The 20,060-nt window shown below is 38.1% G+C and overlaps 2 protein-coding genes across 4 annotated transcripts in view; both read left to right on the top strand.

Moving 5' to 3' along the window:
* Positions 1–13,479, top strand: part of LOC139750217 (uncharacterized) — a 31,109-nt gene extending 17,630 nt beyond the window's left edge. The window contains exon 3 of the mRNA XM_071664699.1: positions 8,911–13,479. Coding sequence (XP_071520800.1) covers positions 8,911–9,372 — 462 coding nt within the window. The 3' untranslated portion in view covers positions 9,373–13,479. The remainder of the gene's footprint in view (positions 1–8,910) is intronic.
* LOC139750216 (probable cytochrome P450 CYP44) overlaps positions 1–20,060 on the top strand; it is a 122,846-nt gene that overhangs the window by 70,859 nt on the left and 31,927 nt on the right. The window lies entirely within an intron of this gene.

Raw genomic sequence — 20,060 nt, 5'->3', positions numbered from 1 at the left:
TATACATGTGTATGTGTATGTGGGTGGGTTAGGCCATTCTTTCGTCTGTTTCCTTGCGCTACCTCACTAACGCGGGAGACAGTGACAAAGTATAAATAAAATATGATTATATATATATATATATATATATATATATATATATATATATATATATATATATATATATATATATATATATATATATTATCCCTGGGGATAGGGGAGAAAGAATACTTCCCACGTATTCCCTGCGTGTCGTAGAAGGCGACTAAAAGGGAAGGGAGCGGGGGGCTGGAAATCCTCCCCTCTCGTTTTTTTTTTTTTTTTTTAATTTTCCAAAAGAAGGAACAGAGAAGAGGGCCAGGTGAGGATATTCCCTCAAAGGCCCAGTCCTCTGTTCTTAACGCTACCTCGCTATCGCGGGAAATAGCGAATAGTATGAAAAAAAAAAAAAAAAAAAAAATATATATATATATATATATCTTAATACCTTCCACAGAGCATCTCTATCAACTCTATCATATGCCTTCTCCAGATCCATAAATGCTACATACAAATCCATTTGCTTTTCTAAGTATTTCTCACATACATTCTTCAAAGCAAACACCTGATCCACACATCCTCTACCACTTCTGAAACCACAATGCTCTTCCCCAATCTGATGCTCTGTACATGCCTTCACCCTCTCAATCAATACCCTCCCATATAATTTACCAGGAATACTCAACAAACTTATACCTCTGTAATTTGAGCACTCACTCTTATCCCCTTTGCCTTTGTACAATGGCACTATGCACGCATTCCGCCAATCCTCAGGCACCTCACCATGAGTCATACATACATTAAATAACCTTACCAACCAGTCAACAATACAGTCACCCCCTTTTTTAATAAATTCCACTGCAATACCATCCAAACCTGCTGCCTTGCCGGCTTTCATCTTCCGCAAAGCTTTCACTACCTCTTCTCTGTTTACCAAATCATTTTCCCTAACCCTCTCACTTTGCACACCACCTCGACCAAAACACCCTATATCTGCCACTCTATCATCAAACACATTCAACAAACCTTCAAAATACTCACTCCATATATAATATATAATATATATATATATATATATATATATATATATATATATATATATATATATATATATATATATATATATATCTTTTCTTTCTTTCGTACTATTCGCCATTTCCCGCGATAGCGAGGTAGCGTTAAGAACAGAGGACTGGGCCTTCGAGGGAATATCCTCACCTGGCCCCCTTCTCTGTTCCTTCTTTTGGAAAATTGAAAAAAACGAGAGGGGAGGATTTCCAGCCACCCGCTCCCTCCCCTTTTAGTCGCCTTCTACGACACACAGGGAATACGTGGTAATTATTCTTTCTCCCCTATCCCCAGGGATATATATATATATATATATATATATATATATATATATATATATAATTTTATCCCTGGGGATAGGGGAGAAAGAATGCTTCCCACGTGTTCCCTGCGTGTCGTAGAAGGCGACTAAAAGGGGAGGGAGCGGGGGTTGGAAATCCTCCCCTCTCATCATTTTTTTTTTTTCTTCTTTTTTGATTTTACAAAAGAAGGAACAGAGAAGGGGGCCAGGTGAGGATATTCCCTCAGAGGCCCAGTCCTCTGTTCTTGAAGCTACCTCGCTAACGCGGGAAATGGCGAATAGTTTGAATGAAAGAAAAAAATATATATATATATATATATATATATATATATATATATATATATATATATTTTTTTTTTCTTTTTTAAACTATTCGCCGTTTCCCGTGTTAGCGAGGTAGCGTTAAGAACAGAGGACTGGGCCTTTGAGGGAACATCCTAACCTGGCCCCCTTCTCTGTTCCTTCTTTTGGAAAAAAAAAAAAAAAAAGAGAGGGGAGGATTTCCAGCCACCTGCTCCCTCCCCTTTTAGTCGCCTTCTACGACACGCAGGGAATACGTGGGAAGTATTCTTTCTCCCCTAACCCCAGGGATATATATATATATATATATATATATATATATATATATATATATATATATATATATATATATATATATATGGGGCCTTTGTTGTCTTTTCCTAGCGCTACTTCGCACACATGGGGGGGGGGGATGGTATTCCATGTGTGGCGAGGTGGCGATGGGAATGAATAAAGGCAGACAGTGTGAATTGTGTGCATGGGTATATATGTATGTGTCTGTGTGTGTATATATATGTGTACATTGAGATCTATAGGTATGTATATTTGCGTGTGTGGATGTGTATGTATATACATGTGTATGGGGGTGGGTTGGGCGATTTCTTTCGTCTGTTTCCTTGCGCTACCTCGCAAACACGGGAGACAGCGACAAAGCAAAAAAAAAAAAAAATATATATATATATATATATATATATATATATATATATATATATATATATATATATATGGAAAAAGGTGAGAACAATGGAAGTAAGGGGAGTGGGGGAGGAATGGGATGTATTTAGGGAATCAGTGATGGATTGCACAAAAGATGCTTGTGGCATGAGAAGAGTGGGAGGTGGGTTGGTTAGAAAGGGTAGTGAGTGGTGGGATGAAGAAGTAAGATTATTAGTGAAAGAGAAGAGAGAGGCATTTGGACGATTTTTGCAGGGAAAAAATGCAATTGAGTGGGAGATGTATAAAAGAAAGAGACAGGAGGTCAAGAAAAAGGTGCAAGAAGTGAAAAAGAGGGCAAATGAGAGTTGGGGTGAGAGAGTATCATTAGATTTTAGGGAGAATAAAAAGATGTTCTGGAAGGAGGTAAATAAAGTGCGTAAGACAAGGGAGCAAATGGGAACTTCAGTGAAGGGCGCAAATGGGGAGGTGATAACAAGTAGTGGTGATGTGAGAAGGAGATGGAGTGAGTATTTTGAAGGTTTGTTGAATGTGTTTGATGATAGAGTGGCAGATATAGGGTGTTTTGGTCGAGGTGGTGTGCAAAGTGAGAGGGTTAGGGAAAATGATTTGGTAAACAGAGAAGAGGTAGTAAAAGCTTTGCGGAAGATGAAAGCCGGCAAGGCAGCAGGTTTGGATGGTATTGCAGTGGAATTTATAAAAAAAAGGGGGTGACTGTATTATTGACTGGTTGGTAAGGTTATTTAATGTATGTATGACTCATGGTGAGGTGCCTGAGGATTGGCGGAATGTGTGCATAGTGCCATTGTACAAAGGCAAAGGGGATAAGAGTGAGTGCTCAAATTTCAGAGGTATAAGTTTGTTGAGTATTCCTGGTAAATTATATGGGAGGGTATTGATTGAGAGAGTGAAGGCATGTACAGAGCATCAGATTGGGGAAGAGCAGTGTGGTTTCAGAAGTGGTAGAGGATGTGTGGATCAGGTGTTTGCTTTGAAGAATGTATGTGAGAAATACTTAGAAAAGCAAATGGATTTGTATGTAGCATCTATGGATCTGGAGAAGGCATATGATAGAGTTGATAGAGATGCTCTATGGAAGGTATTAAGAATATATGGTGTGGGAGGCAAGTTGTTAGAAGCAGTGAAAAGTTTTTATCAAGGATGTAAGGCATGTGTACGTATAGGAATAGAGGAAAGTGATTGGTTCTCAGTGAATGTAGGTTTGCAGCAGGGGTGTGTGATGTCTCCATGGTTGTTTAATTTGTTTATGGATGGGGTTGTTAGGGAGGTGAATGCAAGAGTTTTGGAAAGAGGGGCAAGTATGAAGTATGTTGTGGATGAGAGAGCTTGGGAAGTGAGTCAGTTGTTGTTCGCTGATGATACAGCACTGGTGGCTGATTCATGTGAGAAACTGCAGAAGCTGGTGACAGAGTTTGGTAAAGTGTGTGAAAGAAGAAAGTTAAGAGTAAATGTGAATAAGAGCAAGGTTATTAGGTACAGTAGGGTTGAGGGTCAAGTCAATTGGGAGGTAAGTTTGAATGGAGAAAAACTGGAGGAAGTAAAGTGTTTTAGATATCTGGGAGTGGATCTGGCAGCGGATGGAACCATGGAAGCGGAAGTGGATCATAGGGTGGGGGAGGGGGCGAAAATCCTGGGAGCCTTAAAGAATGTGTGGAAGTCGAGAACATTATCTCGAAAAGCAAAAATCAGTATGTTTGAAGGAATAGTGGTTCCAACAGTGTTGTATGGTTGTGAGGCGTGGGCTATGGATAGAGTTGTGCGCAGGAGGGTGGATGTGCTGGAAATGAGATGTTTGAGGACAATGTGTGGTGTGAGGTGGTTTGATCGAGTAAGTAACGTAAGGGTAAGAGAGATGTGTGGAAATAAAAAGAGCGTGGTTGAGAGAGCAGAAGAGGGTGTTTTGAAATGGTTTGGGCACATGGAGAGAATGAGTGAGGAGAGATTGACCAAGAGGATATATGTGTCGGAGGTGGAGGGAACAAGGAGAAGTGGGAGACCAAATTGGAGGTGGAAAGATGAAGTGAAAAAGATTTTGTGTGATCGGGGCCTGAACATGCAGGAGGGTGAAAGGAGGGCAAGGAATAGAGTGAATTGGATGGATGTGGTCTACCGGGGTTGACGTGCTGTCAGTGGATTGAATCAGGGCATGTGAAGCGTCTGGGGTAAACCATGGAAAGCTGTGTAGGTATGTATATTTGCGTGTGTGGACGTGTATGTATATACATGTGCATGGGGGTGGGTTGGGCCATTTCTTTCGTCTGTTTCCGTGCGCTACCTCGCAAACGCGGGAGACAGCGGCAAAAAAAAAAAATATATATATATATATATATATATATATATATATATATATATATATATATATACATGTGTATTGGGGTGGGTTGGGCCATTTCTTTCGTATGTTTCCTTGCACTACCTCACAAACGCGGGAGACAGCGACATAGCAAAATAAATAGATAAATAAATATATATATATATATATATATTTTTTTTATTTTTGCTTTGTATATATATATATATATATATATATATATATATATATATATATATATATATATATATGTCTTGGGAGTAAATTTACGTCAGGGGTTAGTGATAGGACAAGAGCAAGGGAAGGAGTAGTAGTACTCCTGAAACAGGAGTTGTGGGAGTATGTGATAAAATGTAAGAAAGTAAATTCTTGATTAATATGGGTAAAAATGAAAGTTGATGGAGAGAGATGGGTGATTATTGGTGCATATGCACCTGGGCATGTGAAGAAAGATCATGAGAGGCAAGTGTTTTGGGAGCAGCTGAATGAGTGTGTTAGTGGTTTTGATGCATGTGATCGGGTTATAGTGATGGGTGATTTGAATGCAAAGGTGAGTAATGTGGCAGTTGAGGGAATAATTGGTATACATGGGGTGTTCAGTGTTGTAAATGGAAATGGTGAAGAGCTTGTAGATTAATGTGCTGAAAAAGGGCTGGTGATTGGGAATACCTGGTTTAAAAAGCGAGATATACATAAGTATACGTATGTAAGTAGGAGAGATGGCCAGAGAGCGTTATTGGATTACGTGTTAATTGACAGGCGCGCGAAAGAGAGACTTTTGGATGTAAATGTGCTGAGAGGTGCAACTGGAGGGATGTCTGATCATTATCTTGTGGAGGCTAAGGTGAAGATTTGTATGGGTTTTCAGAAAAGAAGAGTGAATGTTGGGGTGAAGAGGGTGGTGAGAGTAAGTGAGCTTGGGAAGGAGACTTGTGTGAGGAAGTACCAGGAGAGACTGATTACAGAATGGAAAAAGGTGAGAACAATGGAAATAAGGGGAGTGGTGGGAGGAATGGGATGTATTTAGGGAATCAGTGATGGATTGCGCAAAAGATGCTTGTGGCATGAGAAGCGTGGGAGGTGGGTTGATTAGAAAGGGTAGTGAGTGATGGGATGAAGAAGTAAGATTTTTAGTGAAAGAGAAGAGGCATTTGGGAGATTTTTGCAGGGAAATAGTGCGAATGACTGGGAGATGTATAAAAGAAAGAGGCAGGAGGTCAAGAGAAAGGTGCAAGAGATGAAAGAGAGGGCAAATGAGAGTTGGGGTGAGAGAGTATCATTAAATTTCAGGGAGAATAAAAAGATGTTTTGGAAGGAAGTAAATAAAGTGCACAAGACAAGGGAACCAATGGGAACATCATTGAAGAGGGCTAATGGGGAGGTGATAACAAGTTGTGGTGATGTGAGAAGGAGATGGAGTGAGTATTTTGAAGGTTTGTTGAATGTGTTTGATGATAGAGTGGCAGACATAGGGTGTTTTGGTTGAGGTGGTGTGTGAAGTGAGAGGGTCAGGGAGAATGGTTTGATAAACAGAGAAGAGGTAGTGAAAGCTTTGCAGAAGATGAATGCCGGCAAGGCGGTAGGTTTTGATGGTATTGTAGTGGAGTTTATTAAAAAAGGGGGTGACTGTGTTGTTGACTGGTTGGTAAGGATATTCAATGTATGTATGGCTCATGGTGAAGTGCCTGAGGATTGGCAGAATGCATGCATTGTGCCATTGTACAAAGGCATAGGGAATAAAGGTGAGTGTTCAAATTACAGAGTATTCCAGGAAAATTATATGGGAGGGTATTGATTGAGTGGTTGAAGGCATGTATATATATATTTATATATTTACATTTATTTATTATATTTGTCGCTGTCTCCTGCGTTGGCGAGGTAGCGCAAGGAAACAGACGAAAGAATGGTCCAGCCCACCCATATACACATGTATATACATACATGTCCACACATGCACATATACATACCTATACATCTCAAAGTATACATATATATACACACACAGACATATAAATATATACACATGTACATAATTCATACTGTCTGCCCTTATTCATTCCCCTCGCCACCCCACCACACATGAAATGACAACCTCCTCCCCCCGCATGTGTGCGAGGTAGCACTAGGAAAAGACAACAAGGGCCACATTCGTTCACACTCATTCTCTAGCTGCCATGTATAACGCACTAAAACCACAGCTTCCTTTCCACATTCAAGCCCCACAGAACTTTCCATGGTTTACCCCAGACACTTCACATTCCCTGGTTCAATTCATTGACAGCATGTCGACCCCGGTATACCACATCGTTCCAATTCACTCTATTCCTTGCACGCCTTTTACCCTCCTGCATGTTCAAGCCCCGATCACTCAAAATCTTTTTCACTCCATCTTTCCACCTCCAGTTTGGTCTTCCACTTCTCCCCGTTCCCTCCACCTCTGACACATATATCCTCCTTGTCAATCTTTCCTCACTCATTCTCTTCATGTGACCAAACCATTTCAACACCCTCTTGTGCTCTCTCAACCACACTCCTTTTATTTCCATGCGTCTCTCTTACCCTTTCATTACTTACTCGATCAAACCACCTCACACCACATATTGTCCTCAAATGTTTCATTTCCAACACATCCACCCTCCTCCGCACAACCCTACCTATAGCCCATGCCTCGCAACCATATAACATTGTTGGAACCACTATTCCTTCAAACATGTCCATTTTTCCTCTCTTAGATAATGTTCTCACCCTCCACACATTCTTCAACGCTCCCACAACCTTCGCCCCCTCCCCCACCGTGACTCACTTCCGCTTCCTTGGTTCTATCTGCTGCTAAATCCACTCCCAGATATCCAAAACACTTTACTTCCTCCAGTTTTTCTCCATTCAAACGTACCTCCCAATTGACTTGTCCCTCAACCCTACTGTACCTAATAACCTTGATCTTATTCACATTTACTCTCAGCTTTCTTCTTTCACACACTTTACCAAACTGAGTCACCAACTTCTGCAGTTTCTCACCCAAATCAGCCACAAAAAAATTATATCTTCACTAAAAGTTTTATATAGATGAATTTTTTTTTTTTTTTTTTTTTTATACTTTGTCGCTGTCTCCCGCGTTTGCGAGGTAGCGCAAGGAAACAGACGAAAGAAATGGCCCAACCCACCCCCATACACATGTATATACATACGTCCACACACGCAAATATACATACCTACACAGCTTTCCATGGTTTACCCCAGACGCTTCACATGCCCTGATTCAATCCACTGACAGCACGTCAACCCCGGTATACCACATCGTTCCAATTCACTCTATTCCTTGCCCTCATTTCACCCTCCTGCATGTTCAGGCCCCGATCACACAAAATCTTTTTCACTCCATCTTTCCACCTCCAATTTGGTCTCCCTCTTCTCCTTGCTCCCTCCACCTCCGACACATATATCCTCTTGGTCAATCTTTCCTCACTCATCCTCTCCATGTGCCCAAACCACTTCAAAACACCCTCTTCTGCTCTCTCAACCACGCTCTTTTTATTTCCACACATCTCTCTTACCCTTACGTTACTCACTCGATCAAACCACCTCACACCACACATTGTCCTCAAACATCTCATTTCCAGCACATCCATCCTCCTGCGCACAACTCTATCCATAGCCCACGCCTCGCAACCATACAACATTGTTGGAACCACTATTCCTTCAAACATACCCATTTTTGCTTTCCGAGATAATGTTCTCGACTTCCACACATTCTTCAAGGCCCCCAGAATTTTCGCCCCCTCCCCCACCCTATGATCCATTTCCGCTTCCATGGTTCCATCCGCTGCCAGATCCACTCCCAGATATCTAAAACACTTCACTTCCTCCAGTTTTTCTCCATTCAAACTCACCTCCCAATTGACTTGACCCTCAACCATTTGGATGGTTATCTAATGTTGTTATAGTGATTAACAACCATATTTAACACAACGAAACTACTCATACACATGTTGTTTAAGTGGTGTTTGTGTTCTCCAAGAAGATAACTTTATAGCAGTTAATAACCATATTTAACACAACTAGATTAATCATACTTATGTTGTTTAAGTGGTGGCTTGTGTTTTCTAATAAGATAATGTTTAGGTTAAAGGGAATATGATAGTAACTTCATTAATTTCTCGAATGATTATGGCTCTTTTATGGCATGATGATAATAATTTTCACTCCTTCTCAGGAATGTGTGAACAAGGATGGTTGGAGACCAGTTTTCTCATTCACCCTTACCCCTCGACCTCTGTCATATTTCCAGCAGACTATGAGATCCATCTTTGTCAATCTTGAACAGTCTCCATACTTCACAGAATTACATTTAGTTCGATACCTCAATTTTCATGAGATGATAGCTTTAAAAAATGAAACGTGTATTGAATCTCTGTATTTTCATAAAAACAAAAAGCCAGATTGCAACTTCCTTGAAGGTAGTATTATTAATACTTCAAGGAATTGGAAAGCTAAGAAAAGTGAAATGAAGTTGTGTAATGAGTCTTCAGAAAAAAAACATAGGAGAAACAAGATAAAGTTAAATGAAAAAGAAATGCTCTTTTTCATCAGAGAACATTTTCCCATGATTCCGGGATATGAAGCTGAGAAGGCTTTACATCATTATTTTTCAGTTCAGACTAAATCTGGGCAATAGTTTTGAAACACTAACACTTAAGGTGTACTGAAATTATAGTCTTTTGGATGATCTGAGAGCCCCTCTGCATATAGAAACACTGCACTGGAGTTGCCTTCTGCCATTGGTCTGTCATGGGTGAGGCACTAAAGGGTAAAAAGTGCTGTCCACATGCTGGAGATTAAAGAGAATAGCAATTGAGGGTGATAGCTCTTGAATGTCAGTGGGATGACTGGTGAGATTAAAAGTTATGGTTTGGATGTACTGGGGATGTACTGGAAAACCTCATATCCTTGGGAAGCTTGTATGGAGTGAAAATGGAAATGACAAAAGCAAGTTGTGGGAGTGTGTGGAAGGAGGAATGGTATGGACAGGAAGGGATGAAAATTATCCAGGAAGAGGGAAAGAAGAATATGAAAGTGTGCTATCACCAAGAGTATGGGAGGGTGTCACAGAGCATGGATGGAATGGATCAAGAATGGTGTGGGTGAAAGGGAGGATTGTAACCGTGAAGTAGGCACAGGTATGTGTATATGCACCTGTGAATATGAAAACTGTGCGAGGTATGGATGAAATTAATTCTTCCTGGAGAAACTTGAGTGATTGTATAAAGGGATTTGAGAAGGGTGTTTGTTATGGATAATGTAAATGTGAAGGTGGGATATGATGAAATTGGCGAGATGGTAAATTGGAAATGCCTGGAGTAAATGAGAATGGAAGTTTTCCTTTGATGTCAGTGTGAGTGTGGTTTATTCCTTGCAGCACCTTTTTTCAGTATGAGATGATCCACAGATATATATGGATGAGAAATGATGGAAGAGAGGAACAAAAGGTTTTGATTGACTCTGTGACAGTGTATGAAAAGTTGAGAAAGGTTGTGCTGGATGCTAGAGTTGGAGAATTCTTTTGGAGGTTCTGATCATTTTGCAGTTCTTGTGGAGGTGGGATCAGGGAGAAATGATGGAGATATGGTATAAAGAATTATGGAGAGGTAAAGGACTCGAACCTTATACAAGTTGCGTGGTAGCTGGTTGAATTATAAAGGACTCGAACCTTATACAAGTTGCGTGGTAGTTGGTTGAATTAACCACTTGTCTGTGCTGCCCATAATAGGGAAATGACTATTTTATTGCTAGTAATTGAATACCTTTGTCTCACTTCTTATCCCATCAGGCTCACATTACACAGTAGTCAGTAATTTCAGTGATTTTATTGTCATAATATGGAGACATGAACACAAAATATGGTGCATATGAATGTACACTTTCTTAGAACAGCAAGGATTCAAATCTTGAACCATTTGTGTAGTAGCTAGTGTATGCAAACCAGTCTGCTATGCTGCCCTTAATAATACCTGTATTACCTGTAAAGGTGTGTAAGTAATTGGGAGATGTACAAGAGGAAGTGGCAAGTGGTCAAGAGGAAGGTGCAGTGCTTAAAAAAGGGCAATGAGAGTTGGGGTGAGAGAGTATTTCCAACTCCAGAGTGAATAAGAAAATGTTTGTGTATAGTGTTGGAGAACATGATTGCAAATGGGAGCATCAATGAAGGAAGCAGATAGGGAAGTGTTAACAGGCAATGAAGAGGTGGAGAGAAGTTGGAGTGAATATTTTGAAGTATTGTTGATTGTCTTTGATAAAATGGAGGCAAATGTGGGGTGTTTGGGTTGGGAAGTCATGTGAAGTGAAAGAGTTATGGCATGTGGTTTGGTAAAGCAGAAGAGATGGTGAATACTTTACATATAATGAAATGTGGTAAGGTGGCTGGAGTGGATGGTATTGCAGTTAAATTTCTAATGAAAAGAAGGGGACTGTGCTGTTCATTGGTTAATTTTGATTTTCAGTGTATGTATGGATCATGGCAATTTGCCTGAGGATTAGCAGAATGCATGTATAGTGCCATTATATAAAGGCAAGGGGCCATAGATGAATGTTCAAATTACAGAGGTATGAAATTTTTGTTAGTGTAAGTTGTATGGGAGAGTGGTGATTGATTGAGAGGGTTGTAGCTTGCACTGAGCATCTGAATGGGGAAGAACAATGTGGTTTCAGGAGTGGTAGAAGAATTACGGATCAGGTGTTTGCTTTGGAGACTTTGTGTGAATAATACTTAGAGAAAGAGGAATTATACTTGGAGAAAGAGGGATTTGTATGCCTTATCAATGGATCTGGAGAAAGCACATGATCGGGTTGACAGAGATAATTTGTGAATGGTGTTAGAAATATATGGATTGGGAGGATATAGAAGCAGTGAAATATGGTGTATGTATAAGTAGAGAAAAATATGATTGATTCCAGGTGGAGGTAGGTCTGTAACAGGAGTGTGTGATGTTCAGTCCATTTAGGTATGGGGTGGTGAGGAAAGTGAATGCAAGGGTTTTTGGTAATCTGGCAAGGATTGGAGTGCTTAGGAGGTGAGCCAGTTAGTTTTTGCTGATGACATATGGACAGCAGAAAATGATATCTAAGTTTGGGGGAGTGTATGAAAGTCAGTGTGAATAAGATAAGGTTATTAGAGTTAACATTAGGGAGAGACAGATGAATTGGGTTGTAAGTTTGAATGGAGAAAACTTGGAGGAAGTTATGAGTTTAGATACATGGGAATGGACATGACAGTGAATGGAACCAAAAGAGCTTAAGCAAGTCATAGTGTGGGTGAGAGGGCAAAGGTCCTAAGACCATTGAGTAATATGTAGAAGGAGAGATCACTGTCTGGGAGGGAATTGTTACGTATGTTTGAAGGTATAGTAGTCCCAAAGGTGTTGTATGGATGTTGATCATGGGCTCTAGATGAGAGTGTATGAAAGAGGGTCAGGATGTTAGAAATTAAATGATTGAGAACAGTACGTGGAGATGAGTGTTGACTGAATAAACAACAATAGGGTAAGGGAGAGATGTGGCAATAAGAAGAGTATAGTTAAAAGAGTAGAAGAGGGTGTACAGAAATGTTTTGGACATTGGAGAGAATGAGTGAGCAGAGGTTGACAAAGAGGATGTATGTGTCAGAAGTGGATGGGACAAGGAGAAAGGGGACACCAAAATGGAGATGTAAGGATGAAATGGAAAAGATTTTGAGTCATTGAAGTCTGAATGTGCAGGAGGTTGTAAGGCACACATGGGATTGATTGAGTTGTAGCAGTATTGTATACAGAGACTGTATCAGGGCACATGAAGCAGTCAGGGGAAACCACAGACTGGCATGTGGGGCCTGGTTGTGGATAGAGACTGTCATTTTGGTGCATCATAGTGACTGCTAGAGAATAGAGGTGTATGAATGAGGCCTTTTTTTGGTGTCTTCCTGGCACTACCTGTCTGTTGCAGAAAATGGTAATCATGTATAAAAAAAAGAAAGTTGATTATGCTTAGTGAATTATTGAAGTGAATGAATAACATGGAAAATAATAAGTGGACATGAACATGTGTTTCAGCTAACAAAACATATATTTAGGATTGAAATGAGGAACAGTGATGAATCATTGGAGGTGGAGACTCTTGGTCACCACAACAGTTGATCGTTTGACTGTTGTTTGTTATGAGAATTGATCACATGACTGGTGGTGACTGACTCACTTTCGTTCACTTGACTACTGTTCAGTTGTCAGCTGTGACAGTACACACACACACACACATTCACATGTGAATCAAGAAGATGTCATTGCAAAAGTATGTTTAAATTCATCAGACAACAACAACAAGAGGAACACACACACACACACACACACACACACACACACACTGAAGAAATAGAAAGGTTAAACATGGAACACTAAACTGAAGGTACTACAACCTTGACTGAACTCCACCTTCAACTCAGAATTTACCATAGTGGTTTTATAGCAATGGGATTGGTTGTTATGCTCATTCTTTCATTATTGATGTTTTGTTGATTTTTTTTTTTTTTAGCTAAATGACAGTTTCTGGACTATTTTTTTTGCGTAATTGGACAATGTAAAAAAAATAACATCTTTTACACCTTTTTTTTAAAGCTTTTGTTACAATATAGATGATTGGCAGATGTTATTGTGTAACTGAATTGATTTTATCTTTTTGATAATGTTACATTGTGGATATCGAGATGTCTTAAGCATAAACGTGTTTCTTTTAAATTTTTTGTAATAAACATAGAATACAAAATGCTGAATATTTATCGACCAGTCTTTATCATTCGTTTATGTTGCCTAGTAATTGTACTGGATGAGAATAAGAGAAAGTTGTTGGTAAGAGGCTGAAGGTTCTGGAGGCATTGAGGAATGTATGGAAAGATAGTTCACTATCCTGCATGTTGAATACAAATGTGGGGTTAAGATATCGTTTGGTCATCTTTATGACCTTTATTAAGCCATTAAATGAAGTCAATTTTAAAGCATTATCTAATATTTTGATCATATTTATTGAGTACCTATAGGTAACTGAGAGCATTATGATATATTTTCCAAGATTATTTCAAGTATAGAAGTGATTGAATATGTTGTTTCTCAAAAATAGATATCTTTCAAAACCTCATTATTAGGAATATTTTTCATGCTGAATGCAAATCTAGGGTAGAAATATCGTTTGGTCATCTTCATGACCCATAAATAAGTTATTTGATGAAGACAATTTTTAGATATCTTCTGATCAATTACATCATGTTTAGTGGCTATAAATATCTGTAATGAGAGCATTATGGTATATTTTCCATAATTATTTCATGTGTAGAATTGCTTGAGTGTGTTATGTTTGATTTTGAAACAAAAAGTTTTTTGAGATGAAAAACATCCTGCGAATTTTGGCATTTTTCTCAGAAAGGTAGATTTCTTTAAAAACCCTTATGGTAAATACTATTTTTCACTGAACTGTTACCTGCAATTTTTGGTATTTTCTCAGAAAAATAATTTTCTTTCAAAACCTTGTTTATAAAGAATCTTTTTCATGGTGAATGCAAATTTAGGGTTACAATATTGTTTGGTCATCTTTATGACCTTTAATTAAATATTAAATGAAATCAATTTTAAAGTATATACTAATCATTTCAATCGTATTTACTGGGTATATATCAGTAACTTTGAGTATTATGATATTTGCCATGATTATTTCAAGTATGGAAGAGTTTGAATATGTTATGTTTCAGTTTTGACACAAAAAAGTTTTTGAGCTTATGAATACCATGAACTTGCAATTTATCATATTTTTCTCAGGTAAATTATATGGGAGGGTATTGATTGAGAGGGTGAAGGCATGTACAGAGCATCAGATTGGGGAAGAGCAGTGTGGTTTCAGAAGTGGTAGAGGATGTGTGGATCAGGTGTTTGCTTTGAAGAATGTATGTGAGAAATACTTAGAAAAGCAAATGGATTTGTATGTAGCATTTATGGATCTGGAGAAGGCATATGATAGAGTTGATAGAGATGCTCTGTGGAAGGTATTAAGAATATATGGTGTGGGAGGAAAGTTGTTAGAAGCAGTGAAGAGTTTTTATCGAGGATGTAAGGCATGTGTACGTGTAGGAAGAGAGGAAAGTGATTGGTTCTCAGTGTGAGTCAGTTGTTGTTCGCTGATGATACAACGCTGGTGGCTGATTCATGTGAGAAACTGCAGAAGCTGGTGACTGAGTTTGGTAAAGTGTGTGGAAGAAGAAAGTTAAGAGTAAATGTGAATAAGAGCAAGGTTATTAGGTACAGTAAGGTTGAGGGTCAAGTCAATTGGGAGGTGAGTTTGAATGGAGAAAAACTGGAGGAAGTGAAGTGTTTTAGATATCTGGGAGTGGATCTGGCAGCGGATGGAACCATGGAAGCGGAAGTGGATCATAGGGTGGGGGAGGGGGCGAAAATTCTGGGGGCTTTGAAGAATGTGTGGAAGTCGAGAACATTATCTCCGAAAGCAAAAATGGGTATGTTTGAAGGAATAGTGGTTCCAACAATGTTGTATGGTTGCGAGGCGTGGGCTATGGATAGAGTTGTGCGCAGGAGGATGGATGTGCTGGAAATGAGATGTTTGAGGACAGTGTGTGGTGTGAGGTGGTTTGATCAAGTGAGTAACGTAAGGGTAAGAGAGATGTGTGGAAATAAAAAGAGCGTGGTTGAGAGAGCGGAAGAGGGTGTTTTGAAGTGGTTTGGGCACATGGAGAGAATGAGTGAGGAAAGATTGACCAAGAGGATATATGTGTCGGAGGTGGAGGGAACGAGGAGAAGAGGGAGACCAAATTGGAGGTGGAAAGATGGAGTGAAAAAGATTTTGTGTGATCGGGGCCTGAACATGCAGGAGGGTGAAAGGAGGGCAAGGAATAGAGTGAATTGGAGCGATGTGGTATACCGGGGTTAACGTGCTGTCAGTGGATTGAATCAAGGCATGTGAAGCGTCTGGGGTAAACCATGGAAAGCTGTGTAGGTATGTATATTTGCGTGTGTGGACGTATGTATATACATGTGTATGGGGGGGATTGGGCCATTTCTTTCGTCTGTTTCCTTGCGCTACCTCGCAAACACGGGAGACAGCGACAAAGTATAATAAAAAAAAAAAAAAATTTTCTCAGAAAACAGATTTCTTTTCAAACTTCATTATAAGGAATATTTTTCATGCTGAATACAAATGTGGGGTTAAAATATCATTTAGTCATCTTTATGACCTTTAATTATGCCATTAAATGAAGTCAATTTCAAAGCATTATCTATTGAATTTGATCACATTTACTGGGCACTTATCGGTGACTGAGAGCATTATGATATATTTTCCATCATTGTGTCAAGTATAGAAGTTTTTTGAATATGTTATGTTTCAATTTTGAAACAATAAGTTTTTGAAGATGAAAAATACCCTTTTTGGTATTTTTCTCAGAAAAATGTATCTTTCATGCTGAATGTAAATCTGGGGTTAGAATATCGTTTGGTCATCTTTATAACCTTTAAGTTATTAAATGAAGACAATTTTTTGATATCATCTGATCATTTGCATCATATTTACTGGATATATATCGGAAACTGAGAGCATTATGATATATTTTCCATGATTATTTTATGTATAGAATTGCTTGAATATGTTATGTTTCAGTTTTGAAACAAAAAGTTTTTGAGATGCAAAATACCCAGAACTATTGCCTGCAATTCATGGTATTTTTCTTAGAAAATAGATTTCTTCTAAAACTCCATTATAAGTAATATTTTTCACAATGAATACAAATCTAGGGTTAAAATATTAAATGAAGTCAGTTTTAAAGTGTTAGCTAATCATTTTCATCTCATTCAGTGGGTATACATCAGTAACAGGTGAGTTCAAATTATAGAGGTATGAGTTTGTTGAGCATTCCTGGGAAATTATATGGGAGAGTATTGATTGAGAGGGTGAGGGCATGTACAGAGCATCAGATTGGGGAAGAGCAGTGTGGTTTCAGAAATGATAGAGGATGTGTGGATCAGGTGTTTGCTTTGAAGAATGTATGTGAGAAATACTTAGAAAAACAGATGGATTTATATGTAGCATTTATGGATCTGGAGAAGGCATATGATAGAGTTGATAGAGATGCTCTATGGAAAGCATTAAGAGAATATGGTGTGGGAGGTAAGTTGCTAGAAGCAGTGAGAAGTTTTTATCGAGGATGTAAGGCATGTGTACGAGTAGGAAGAGAGGAAAGTGATCGGTTCTCAGTGAGTGTTGGTTTGCGGCAGGGGTGTATGATGTCTCCATGGTTGTTTAATTTGTTTATGGATGGGGTTGTTATTGAGGTGAATGCAAGAGTTTTGGAGAGAGGGGCAAGTATGCAGTCTGTTGTAGATGAGAGGGCTTGGGAAGTGAGTCATTTGCTGTTCGCTGATGATAGTGCTGGTGGCTGATTCGGGTGAGAAACTGCAGAAGCTGGTGACTGAGTTGGTAAAGTGTGTGAAAAAAGAAAGCTGAGAGTAAATATGAATAAGAGCAAGGTTATTAGATGCAGTAGGGTTGAGGGAAAAGTCAATTGGAAGGTAAGTTTGAATGGAGAAAAACTGGAGGAAGTGAAGTGTTTTAGATATCTGGGAGTGGATTTGGCAGGGAATGGAAGCATGGAAGTGGAAGTGAGTCGCAGGGTGGGGGAGGGGGTGAAGGTTCTGGGAGTGTGTGGAAGGCGAGAATGTTATCTCAGAGAGCAAAAATGGGTATGTTTGAAGGAATAGTGGTTCCAACAATGTTATATGATTGTGAGGCATGGACTATGGATGGGGTTGTGTAGAGGAAGGTGGATGTGTAGGAAATGAGATGTTTAAGGACAATATGTGGTGTGAGGTGGTTTGATCGAGTTAGTAATGAAAGGGTGAGAGAGATGGGTGGTGATAAAAACAGTCTGGTTGGGAGAGCAGAATAGGGAGTATTGAAATGGTTTGGTCACATGGAGAGAATGACTGAGGAAAGATTGACAAAGAGGATATATGTGTTATAGGTAGAGGAGAAGTGGGAGACCAAATTGGAGGTGGAAGGATGGAAGAAAAAGGTTTTGAGTGATCGGGGCCTGAACATACAGGAGGGTGAAAGGAGCACAAGGAATATAGTGAATTGGAATGATGTGGTATACCGGGGTCGACGTGCTGTCATTGGATTGAACCAGGGCATGTAAAGCGTCTAGGGTAAACCATGGAGGGTTTTCTGGGGCCTGGATGTGAAAAGGGAGCTGTGGTTTCAGTGCCTTACACATGACAGCTGAAAAATAGCATGAAATATATTATCTTCAATTTTTTGGTATTTTTCTCAGAAAAATAGATTTCCTTCAGAAACTCATATCGTTTGGTTACCTTTATGACCTATAATTAAGATGTTAAATGCAAGCAATTTTGAAGTATTATGTAATCGTTTTTATTGTATTCACTACATATGTATTTATAACTGAGAGCATTAGGATATGTTCTCCATGATCATTATAAGTATGTAAGTGTTTGAATATGTTATGTTTCAATTTTGAAACAAAAACATAGCCTGAACTATTACCTTGAATTTTTTGGTATTTTTCTGAGAAACATAGATTTCCTTCAAAAGCTCATTTTATGTAATATTTTTGATGCTGAACACAAATCTCTGGTTAAAATATCGTTTCTCCATCTTTCTGACCTTCAATTAAGCTGTTAATTTAACCAATTTTGAAGTATTATCTAATCGTTTTCATCATATTCACTACATATGTATTTATAACTTGGAGCATTAGGATATACTTTCCATGATCATTTCAAGTATAGAAGTGTATGAATAAGGTATTTTCAATTTTAAAACAAAAAATTTTTTGAGCTGAAAAATAGCCTGAACTATTACCTTGAATTTTATGGTATTTTTCTGAGAAAAAAAGATTTCCTTCAAAAGCTCATTTTACGTAATATTTTTCATGCTGAACATAAATCTCAGGTTAAAAGATCGTTTTTCCATCTTTCTGACCTTTGATTAAGCTGTTAATTTAACCAATTTTGAAGTATTATCCAATCGTTTTCATCGTATTCACTGCATATGTATTTATGACTGAGAGCATTAGGATATATTTTCCATGATCATTTCAAGTATAGAAGTGTTTGAATATGTTATGTTTCAAATTTGAAACAAAAAGTTTTTTGAGCTGAAAAATAGTTTTTTGGTATATTTCTCAGAAAAATAGATTTCCTTCAAAATCTCATTTTACTTAATATTTTTGATGCTGAACACAAATCTCTGGTTAAAATATCGTTTCTCCATCTTTCTGACCTTTAATTAAGCTGTTCATTTAACCAATTCTAAAGTATTTTCTAATCGTTTTCATCGTATTTCTGAGAAAAATAGATTTCCTTCAAAAGCTCATTTTACGCAATATTTCTGAGGCTGAACGAAAATCTGTGGTTAAAATATCATTTCTCCATCTTTATGACCTTTAATTAACCTGTTAATTTAACCAATTTTGAAGTATTTTATAATCGTTTTCATCGTATTCACTGCATATGTATTTGTAACTTGGAGCAATAGGAGATATTTTACATGATAATTTCAAGTATAGAGGTGTTAAAATATCGTTTCTCTATCTTTTTGACCTTTAATTAACCTGTTAATTCAACCAATTTTGAAGTATTTTCGGATCGTTTTCAACGTATTCACTGCATATGTATTTTTAACTTGGAGCATTAGGATACGTTTTCATAATCATTTCAATTAAAGAAGGGTTTGAATATGTTAGGTTTCAATTTTGAAACAAAAAGTTTTTTGAGCTGAAAAATAGCCTGAACTATTACCTTCAATTTTTTGGTATTTTCTGAGAAAAATAGATTTCCTTCAAAAGCTCATTTTACGTAATACTTTTCATGCTGAACACAAATCTCTGGTTAGAATATCGTTTCTCCATCTTTCTGACCTTTAATTAAGCTGTTGATGTAACCAATTTTGAAGTATTTTCTAATCGTTTTCATCGTATTCACTGCATATGTATTTATGACTGAGAGCATTAGGATATATTTTCCATGATCATTTCAAGTATAGAAGTGTTTGAATATATTATGTTTCAATTTTGAAACAAAAAGTTTTTTGAGCTGAAAAATAGCCTGAACTATTACCTGCAATTTTTTGGTATTTTTCTGAGAAAAATGGATTTCCCTCAAAAGCTCATTTTACGTAATATTTATCATGCTGAACAGAAATCTCTAGTTAAAATATCGTTTTTCCATCTTTTTGACCCTTAATTAAGATGTTAATTTAACCAATTTTGAAGTATTTTCTAATCGTTTTCATCGTATTCACTGCATATGTATTTATAACTTGGAG

This window comes from Panulirus ornatus, chromosome 9 (assembly GCF_036320965.1).
Source record: "Panulirus ornatus isolate Po-2019 chromosome 9, ASM3632096v1, whole genome shotgun sequence".
Taxonomy (NCBI): domain Eukaryota; kingdom Metazoa; phylum Arthropoda; class Malacostraca; order Decapoda; family Palinuridae; genus Panulirus; species Panulirus ornatus.
Note: the sequence above shows the minus strand (reverse complement) of the source record. Positions and strands in the feature narration are given on the sequence as shown.